Source organism: Grosmannia clavigera (genome assembly GCF_000143105.1).
Source record: "Grosmannia clavigera kw1407 unplaced genomic scaffold GCSC_132, whole genome shotgun sequence".
Classification (NCBI taxonomy): Eukaryota; Fungi; Ascomycota; class Sordariomycetes; order Ophiostomatales; family Ophiostomataceae; genus Leptographium; species Leptographium clavigerum.
In genome coordinates, this window is record NW_014040810.1 from 583519 (window position 1) to 593017 (window position 9499).

Consider the following 9499-nt stretch of genomic DNA (forward strand, 5'->3'; position numbering starts at 1 on the left):
TACTTCTACTTTAAAATAGTTGCGGACATGAAAATGAACTGACAATTTATCGTATCAACGTGAACTGAAAGGCACTAGGGTCGACATTACAAGTGCTTAGCAGTATTAGCTGTAAAATCGGGTAATTCAACGCCAAACTCCTTGGCTTCGCATTAATGTCAGTTTTTATTTTATGGCATTATTGCTTAATAGGTCAGAAAGTATAAACACAATCCCCCCTTTGCAAATCCGGTCTATCCCAAGTCTATTCTAATGTATGTCGCTGTCCCAGCACATTCGACCACCGCCCAAACCTATTTTACCACTGCCCAAACACATATCGCTCAATATCCTCCATTGTCCGTTGTTGGCGGACTGCACGCTCCTCCAGCAGCAGCAGCCGCAGCCGCTCGGCCTCTGTCTGTCCCATCGGACACTCATCACCAATGTGATCGGCAATCATGTCGAGCAACTCTGCCGGCAAGCCTCGTGCCTTCCAGTCAATCTGCCACCAGCCCGCATCAGCCCACCAAGAATTCTGCTGGGGTGGTACATTGCGCGTTGAGCAAATGCGGTAGTGCGGGTCAACGAGGTGCAGCCGCAGGAATCGGCGGTGCCCCGGCTTTGACGGGTCAGCCAGAGAACAAGCCCCGATGCGGTGCTGCATCACATTGGGAAAGGTGACCGAGCGGCCGTCGGGTGTGGAAACCGTTCCCAGTTCCTGCACGGACCGACCGCTGATCAGTCTGAAGGAGCCCTCCTGCAGGTCCTCGATGGGCACAACGCCATAGATGTCGGCCAGGGGCTCATACATACGACGAAACGGCATGGACAAGCTGCTTCCGTGCACATGCGCCATAGCGTCAAGGTCTGCTTCCACCCGAAACGACAATGCCCCGGATTCGGGCGTGACGTTGGAGCTGGAAAAGTACACCATTGTCGTAGCCACAATGTGCTCGTTGAGCAGACCACTTAACTGCCAGTCGGCCGCATCGCTAAAAGCGTTAGTCTGAAACGCCACAATAAATACAGGCCGCTGTAGTTTAACATACCGAGTAGGCTCTTCAGGCGTAAGTTCTATGCCGCCAATTTCAACTATGACCTGCAGGCCTTTGTCCCCAAACATATCCTGCAATGAGATGCCGTAAAAGTTATGGTTCTCCTTGGGCGGAAGGCTGTGGTACTCGTTCCCCACCAGTTGCATACCATTGACGACTGGGAAGTTGTTCTTGCCCGCCTTCCAGTCCTCGTAGGTAAACGACTCTCCAGGCTCTGGGTGCAGCCAGGGTCTAGCTCTCGCCGACTTCATGCGAACGACTCTGTTTGAACCAATCCGGTCGTCCCGGCTGAGACAATTGCACGCCATAGACGACCTGGGCTTCAGCAGAGGTGCTAGTGGGATGCTCGTTATATCCCTGACTGCCCTGGCCTCGGCACAAGCGTCTTTGTGCGGCTGGATTATTTTTCTCTGTCGAGAGGCCAAGGCTGCTGCTCTTTCTGGAAAATCCGACTTCCATTGTACTCCATAGGTGATTATGCGCTGTGGGTCTCTCCCCTGATCCCGCCGAACCAGGACCGCGTTCCACGGCTCGATAGACGCAGAGATGTACTGCTCAATGATTTTGTATAGCGACTGGTGCCATACTGGATGTAGATTGTTGATGTAAGATGAAACAACAACTTTTGTGTTGCCAGGAGGTGCTTCGGGAAGAAAGGATACTTCACAAGGTAGCCACTGGAAGTTGGGCGAGAACCGAAAGGCCCTAGGCTCCCGGGCAGGTTGCGCTGTATGGGACCCGGATCCATTTCGAAAGGACTGCCAATGCGGATCTTCCACTATGCCTTGGCCGCTAGCCAGAGCGACATCTTCCATCCCAACGCGGCCGCCATGAGATAAGACACGCGATGTTCCATACACGAGTGGATGCAAGTCCGGATCGACAAGGCCGGGCCGCTGTGCTGTTGATGGTCGTGCTGCATTCTTGTTTCCGAAGTTGTATGCTGATGCGGCATCTTGTTGACGCGCTAGATCATCGACCTCCACTTCCAAGCTGCTCAGCAGCTCGGGCGAGATCAGGGCGTCCGACTTGCAGACTCGCGAAGCGGCATTCAGGACATGAACGAGGCCGGTAGAAGCAAACACAGCTGCCTTGTCACGCAGCTCGGCCATGCACCAGTCCCATGTCCGCGGGCTGATTAGCGGCGCGGTCAACGCGTCCGCAGCCCATCGGGCAACGATAACGGGGTTGTTGATGTTGACCTCCCAGCACGGCTCATCGGTGATCTTGTTCATCTGGTGCAGCATCGCAATCTCGCGAGCCGTCAGCTGGGTTTGAGCCCAGTCAAGAAAGCCATGCGAGAAGCGGTCGTTGACTTTACACTGCATCAGCACGTCGTAGCCGAATCCGGGAACGCGTAGGGGACCATTGCCGCTATTGTCGAGGTCCGGATCCTCGGTACGGTAGGCCTCGTGGGTCAATTCGTTCCGGCTTCGCCATCCGCATCGCGCAGTCATGATTGCGCTTCTCACGGTGTCAGACGAGAACCGATACAGCCAGCCGTGCTGTGAGAAAAAGAAAACAGAAAGAAAGAAAGAGACATACGGAGTACAGTCGTTATGTATCCGAGGCCGGCACGCTAACAGGAAAGTGGTATGGAGCAGTAGTTCTAAATTCAGGGCCTCGGCCACTACTTTGTATTCGCCAATGCGCAGCAGTCCAGAAGTCTCACACAAAAAAGGGGGCCTGCAACATCGTGGGTCCCCCGATGTTTCCACCTTGTGGGCTGGTGGATTCCTCGCTGATCAGGCATCCAAGCTCAACCTCAACGCAACATAAAAGCCCTGCACCCACCGGCAGCCCTGGAAAAGAGCGCAGCAGATATGCAGAATGCCCGTCATCAGATCTTGAAGAGGCGTTTGTGCCTAGGAATAGTGCAATTGGTCCTTGGGTGAGATTGCATTCGTCATACTGCCACCATTCTTCCCATGGGGCACCCCTTGTACAATAGTGGACTGGAATCTCGAATTGCCAATCCAGGGGCACCAATTCTTCAGAGCAGCCACAATGCGACTTTGGTTTCAGGGGTGTAATCAAAACACAACAACGGCTTTCCGTCGTGGGGGGTCTCCACTACAATCAGTCAGCATTCGCGTAAAATATGTTAATGTCTGGCATATTTGGGACTCTTCACCGCCAGGTCAGTCAGACTGGTCAAAACAGTGCAGTTGTTGGGACAGGAGTTGTTAGAATATACTTCAAGTTTTGCTAGCAGCTATGTACACGAAAGATAATGTTGGGAAAGGGCGTAGCCTGAAAGGCCACAATAAAATATGCACAGGAAATGTTGCAGTAATGCAGGACAGAGGATTGCGCCGACAGACGCAGCGACCGGCCATGTGGCTTCAACGTTTGGCAGACATGACTGCGACAAGCTTAGGCCTGGACGGTCACGGTGACCGTGGTGGTCACGGGCGTGCAGACAGACGACGATCGGGTCATGGTCAGAGTCGTGGTCACATCGGTCGGGCAAGACGTGGTTGCCGAGCTCACAGCGTTGGCAGCAACGGTCACTGCGGCCGTGGTGGACACAGACGTGGAGGCAGGTGTGGTCGCAGCGGTAGCGGCAACAGCAGCGCTGGTGCTCACGGACGCCTTGGAGCTGGACTGGGCGACGTTGCTGGTGGAGCCAGAGCTGCCGATGGTGAAATCAACGCAGTTCATGTACGTCTGGTCGACCGACCGGGCATCCCACCACCACTGCAGAGCACAGCCGCCAGACGTGGAGCAGACGCTGGGCAGGTCCGACGGGATGGTGACGCTGAAGGAGGTCTCGTTGGCGGTGACGCCCGTTGCCGTGGAGGCGTAGACAGACCACGACGCCAGCGGGCTGCCGATGACGCTGTTCTCGGCCAGGTTGATGACCGACACGTTGGCGACACCGGTGTGCGGCGCCGATATGTCGACGGTGAAGGGGACGACCTCGCCGGCCGTGAAGCTCTGGATGCTGGCCGACGTGGCGTCGCTGAACTGGAAGCCGCGGCACTGCCACAGATGGCAGGCGGTAGCGTTGAAGTCGCTCTGGCTCTTGCCGTTGTTGGCCATGTTCTGGACGTTGCCATTGGGGTCGGACTCCATCTGGATATAGAGCTGCTGGCCGCAGGCATCCTCCATGTTGAGGCCCAGAGGACGAGGTGTTGGCGAGGTGACGCGGCCATGGGCAGAGGCGCCTGCGGCGAAGATGGCGGCGACGGTGATGAGTTGGGAGAACATGTTGAGTCTGAGCAGGTTGATTTGCGATGTGGTGTGCAGGTGTAGAAGGTATTTTTTGGATCAACCAAAAACTGTTCTTTGAATGGAAAGAATGAAAGTGGGCAAGAAGCTAGCTTGCAGGAAACGAATGGAAATCTTCCGGTGTAGATGAAAATGAACGAATGAACGACTGAATGTATGATGCTGAGATGAACCGATGAGAACAGAAAAAAGGCAGGAGATTCCGGCTTTTATGTTCTCGTGTCTTGTCGCCCGACAGTTCAGATGACCGTTCCGAGCAGAGCGGAGTGGATCTCGAATAAATCAAGGGGCACGGCCATCCACCAAGAAGGGGATCACCGGATGGATCGCCCGGTTCCCTTGCGCAGATCCCCTTTGCTAGTACACGGTCCCAATCGTTTCAAGCGATCCGTTGAAACGGACTAGGCCGTTTGGCCAGTCGCACCAGCCGAACACTCGTCCGACGGGTGGTGTTACTTGCAGTACAGCCCGCCTTCAACGGCACGAAAACCACGGATTGCACGGATTGCACGAATTGCACGGCGAGGGCGCCTAACGAGAGTCGAGCCAAGCAGGGGTCGCTGCGACGGAGCAGACACGTGTGGTCGTACGTCGTAGAGACGGGATTTCGTCTGATCATTTGCTATGTATTGGCAAAGTGGACACCAACCCCTGCCGGCTTGGTGGCTAACAATTCACCAGGGACCATCTACGGACTAATGAACAGAACACGTCTAGCGGCAAAAAACCGCTCTTCTGGACTGCTCCTGGCGCCGCAGATCAAGACTATCTGCCGTCGGCTAGAGGCTTGACTGGGGAGCGAAACACGGGCGGTCACGGTTTTACGCCACGCTCACTGCAAGTGATGGAAGAACATTTTTTTGTGGTATCTTACAAACCATCCTTGCAGCACAGCGGGGATTTGTCCGCCTACATACAATGTAGTACTCCACACCAAGAGAAGACAGCAGCTGGGGTACACGGGCTGACCAACGGCTGTACAGGAAGTTGGCCGCTGCAGCCAGGGCCTGGCTGTAGGTACGACGTAAGCTTAGCCGAGCAGCCCCCTGTTGTAGTGCCAAGACCTCGTTTGGATGCATGGTGGCGTCCTTGATTATTATGGGCTATTCATATCGGATCTCTTTTGAAACGGTGTACGCGTAACACAGGAAAAAAAAGGAAGATAAAAAAAGGGAGGACCAATATTCAAGCTAGCTAGTCTCTGGTCCGCATTATAGGTCTATTGCAATTACAATTCCTGTCGTCTAAGCCTCTTCTGAGAGGGTCGTCTTTACTCGTACATTCTTGTCACCGAAACCTGGTTCGGTCTCGCTGTCCCCTTCAGTTGCCTCAAGAGCTAGAGGGCCGTCGAATTTGGCGGCGATCTCCTCGAGCTTCAGTCCCTTGGTCTCAACGAAGGTGGAGTAGATGATGACGAGGTATATGATGTTCCACGCAGCATTGATGAGGTAGAACTTCCAGCCTAGATTTGCCATGGCGTACGACATTGCAAAGGAGAAGGTGAGTCTGTGCACACGTTAGGGAGGCTACCCGACAACAGTTGGAAAGGAACACGAACGTACCCAATGCTGCTATCGAAAAAGCGGAACACAGCAATTCCCACGGACCGCAGTTTGAACTGTGATACCTCGGTAGCATACAGACTGGTCATAGGCGTGATGGAGAACGCGTAGAAACCCTGGAAGAGGAATATGACGGCGATCGTTCCGTAAATTGCAGACTTGTTGCTGCTTTCGCCATACACTTTGATCAGGCCACCGGTGACGAAAAGAGTGATGATCATACCGACGGCACCAGTCATGGTTTGCTTGCGTCGTCCAAGCACGTCGAGCATGAAACTGCCAAAAATAGCAACGACAAAGGACCAGCAGTTGAGGATGACATTGATCTGGGTCTGGGTGACGGTATCCCTAATGCCGGCCTGGTCGAGGATCTTGGTGAGGTAGAAACTGCAAGGTAAGCCGAATGAACGCCTCTTGAGAGCCAACTTCACAGGCTGACTTACGAGATGATAAAGTTGCCCCACGAGTTGATCATACAGCCAAACGCAGCCAGGATGACCAGCCGCTTCCTGTTGCCTTTTGTCGAAAACACCTCACGCCACGGGTTGCGGGGAAACATGGCGGACTCGCGAGCCATGGTGGTGCGGATGTCGACCAGTGAGGCTCTGGCCGTGTCAATGTTCTCGGCAGCGCGACCCTGCATGACGAGGAGCACCTCGAGGGCCTCGTCGTGGCGGTTCCGAGAGATGAGCCAGCGCGGTGACTCGGGCACAAACGGCAGAAGCACAGCGGCCAGAAAGCTGGGGATGCACTGTAACAAAGACGGCAAGCGCCAAGACCAGGTGGACTGGATATTCTGACTGCCGTAGTTGATGATGGCGCTGAGAAGCGAGCCGACGTAGTAGCAGGAGAAGAAGATGCCGAGGACACGTCCACGCGATCGCGGAGGCAGCAGCTCGCCGAGCAGGATGGGGGCCGAGGCGTTGGAGATAGCCGAACCAATGCCAACAATGATGCGGGCGACGACAAACATGGCAATGTTCTGGGCGGCCGCCTGCAGGATGATGCCGATGGTGGTGACGATGACGGCAACGACGATGGCATTTTTGCGGCCGAGGCGGTCTGGCAGCGGCTGCATGAGAAACGTGCCCATAATACCGCCCATCCAGGAGGCCGCATTATTAAGGCCGGTGGTAGCTGTGTTGAGGTGGAAGTACTCCGTGTACGAGGGCAGGATCAAAAGCCCATTCATGACGGAAGAATCGTAGCCGAGGGTCTGGAGGATCAGCAAATTGGTCACGCCTTATCTTGCATTGTCGGGCTTTCACGGGGTCCAGACACGTACTGCAGAATTAACCACGGCCACTGCGACAAGAAGGGTAGTGAGAAGGTTGATGTTGCCAGGGACTAGGTCCGAGACGTACTTGCGCTCGTAGCGCGACATCGTGGGAGTAAACGGAAGCTCTGGCGAGGACAAGGTGTATCGGCAAGAAGAAAGTCAGCCTTGCTTCCCAAGATACAATTCTCCATCCAGACACGATCGCTTTCTGGGCCCCCTGCCTTGGCACTTATACGAATACCATGGTTGCAAAGCTCATCAATTCGCGATAAGAGAGTTAAATTGCCCATTCTCTATTGGCTGTCCGTGGTCTCGACTACCCCAGATTTGACTCGGTCGACCTCGGCCGAGTTACGCAAATACTGGACAACTTCGGGTGAGATTACAGATCGACCAAATATGCCATCGCTTGATTGGCCTGTTGATTTAGCGGCTCTCTGAGAGATGGTGCCGGATAATGGACCTTCTTCGAGTAAAAGGCTCACTCACTCTATTTAAGGGCAAGTCGGCGCGGATGGCAGGTATAGCAGGCCAGGCCCGCACCGCCTGTTTTCCCCCTTGTTGTTTTTTTTTTTTCTTTTCTTTCTTTCTTTCCCCCTTTCGCACTCTCTTTCTCGCTTTTCTTCCCCTCCAACCCGCCACGCCCTCCTTCAACAGCCGTTTCTCATCTCTCAGACATCCCTCACACCACGCAAACATCATGCCGAGTGCCATCACAGAGTGGCCTGCCTGGATCGAGCACACCAAGGCCGATCCGAAGCATGCACAGGATCCGGTGTACCTGTCGGCCAAGCGGGCCGTTTTGGCAGAGTACGGCGCCGAGGCGCTTCAGAAGAGCTGGCTGGCCGTGTGCGCACAGCTCGAGGCCGTAACCGCGGACATTGCCGTCCGCGGCTCGTCAGCAATTCCCGTGCACGAGGCTGCCGACGTCGTCGGTCCTGACGGTCTCTCGGCGGCTGCACAGGCCGAGATTAAGAAGCGCGGCTGCGTGGTGATCCGCCAGGTTCTGCCGCGTTCTGAGGCCGAGCAGCTCTACGCCGACCTGCAGACATACGTGGCCGATAACCGGGACGTCATCCGTGGCTGGCCGGCTGACTCGCCCTCGATGCTGATCCTCTACGACTCGCCGACCCAAAACGCCATCCGTGGCCACCCGAACCAGCTGCAAGTCCAGCGCCAGCTCAACGGCTTCTGGCACGACGACAACAACACCGAAGCCGACCCCACGTCGTCTGAGCCGCTCATCTTCTTTGACGGCGTCCGCGACCGGCCATCGCGCCAGGAGTTTATCGGTCTCGGCCCCCATATCGACGCCGGCAGCCTCAGCCGCTGGGCTGACCCGGCCTACCGCCACTCCTACGCCAACGTCTTCAACGGCTCGCCTGAGCGCCACGACTGCTATGACCTAGGCGTCCGCAAGCAGGCCCAACAGGCCCTGTTTCCCGCCACTGCCCACTCCACCGTCTTCCGCTCCTTCCAGGGATGGACTGCTCTTACGCCCACAGGCCCGCGCGCAGGAACGATGCTGCTCTACCCCGACGTCCAGTCTGCTATCGCCTATGTCCTGCTGCGGCCCTTCTTCCGCCCTCCAGCCGATCCCAGCCAGATCATGGACGCGTCCAAGTGGACCATCGTCGACCCCACCGACCAGGATGGTTGGTTCCCTGGCACTAACAAGAACAACAGCCAGATGCTCAGCCGTTCCAGCCATCCCCATCTCCGTCTCGAGGACTGTCTCGTCCACGTGCCGGCCCTCCAACCCGGCGATACAGTTTGGTGGCACACGGATGTCTGTTCTGCCCTTCCGCACCTCATCTGTCCTCCTCACAATCCTTTGCTAACAACTTTTTCTCACAGGTTTGCCACGCTGTTGAGCCTGAGCACATTGGACCCACCAACGCCTCCGTCGTGTACGTGCCCGCCTGCCCGACCACGGCCATCAATAAAGCGTACGTCAAGCGGCAGCTGGCAGCTACAACAAACGGTCAAGTCCCTCCCGATTATATGCGTGGCAACGACCTCGACGAGACAAAGTTGAAAGGCTACGTTGGTCACGGTGGCCTTAGTGAGGAGGCCAAGGCAGCATTTGGTTACTACCTGTAGGCAACAAGTGGATTGTTTTTGTATTTTAAGCCAATTTGTATATAAAAGTAATAACGTATCTTACAATGCAACGACTTCTCGACCGTATCTGAAGCTGCTGTCAAGACAGAAGGTAACAAACGACCAAGCCAAAAGAGCCGGATGTGAGGTTGTGTAGTGTGTGATGAATAATTCTGTCGAAAACCAGACCAAAATGGGAGGGGGTACTCCGTAAAGGGAAAATACATGTACTGTGTGGCGTAGGGGGCTATTAAGTACGTGTTTTCATGCACGTCGGCATACCT

The 9499-nt window shown here is 55.3% G+C and overlaps 4 protein-coding genes across 4 annotated transcripts; 1 reads left to right on the top strand and 3 right to left on the bottom strand.

Annotated features, from left to right (window-relative positions):
* Positions 1-298: 298 nt before the first annotated feature.
* On the bottom strand, positions 299-2494 carry CMQ_5175 (uncharacterized protein; the record flags this gene model as incomplete). The annotated part of the gene is made up of 1 exon (XM_014318920.1): positions 299-2494. One exon carries the CDS (start codon positions 2492-2494, stop codon positions 299-301), a length of 2196 nt encoding a protein of 731 aa, XP_014174395.1.
* A 919-nt stretch (positions 2495-3413) lies between these two features.
* CMQ_5308 (chitin-binding protein) lies at positions 3414-4250 on the bottom strand (the record flags this gene model as incomplete). Its single annotated transcript, XM_014319053.1, has 1 exon — positions 3414-4250. One exon carries the CDS (start codon positions 4248-4250, stop codon positions 3414-3416), a length of 837 nt encoding a protein of 278 aa, XP_014174528.1.
* A 1265-nt stretch (positions 4251-5515) lies between these two features.
* Positions 5516-7217, bottom strand: CMQ_5295 (hexose transporter; the record flags this gene model as incomplete). Its single annotated transcript, XM_014319040.1, has 4 exons — positions 5516-5777; positions 5834-6220; positions 6277-7049; positions 7119-7217. The coding sequence occupies 4 exons, from the start codon at positions 7215-7217 to the stop codon at positions 5516-5518; spliced, it is 1521 nt and encodes a 506-aa protein (XP_014174515.1).
* A 595-nt stretch (positions 7218-7812) lies between these two features.
* CMQ_5195 (duf1479 domain containing protein) lies at positions 7813-9215 on the top strand (the record flags this gene model as incomplete). The annotated part of the gene is made up of 2 exons (XM_014318940.1): positions 7813-8901; positions 8970-9215. 2 exons carry the CDS (start codon positions 7813-7815, stop codon positions 9213-9215), a joined length of 1335 nt encoding a protein of 444 aa, XP_014174415.1.
* Positions 9216-9499: the final 284 nt, after the last annotated feature.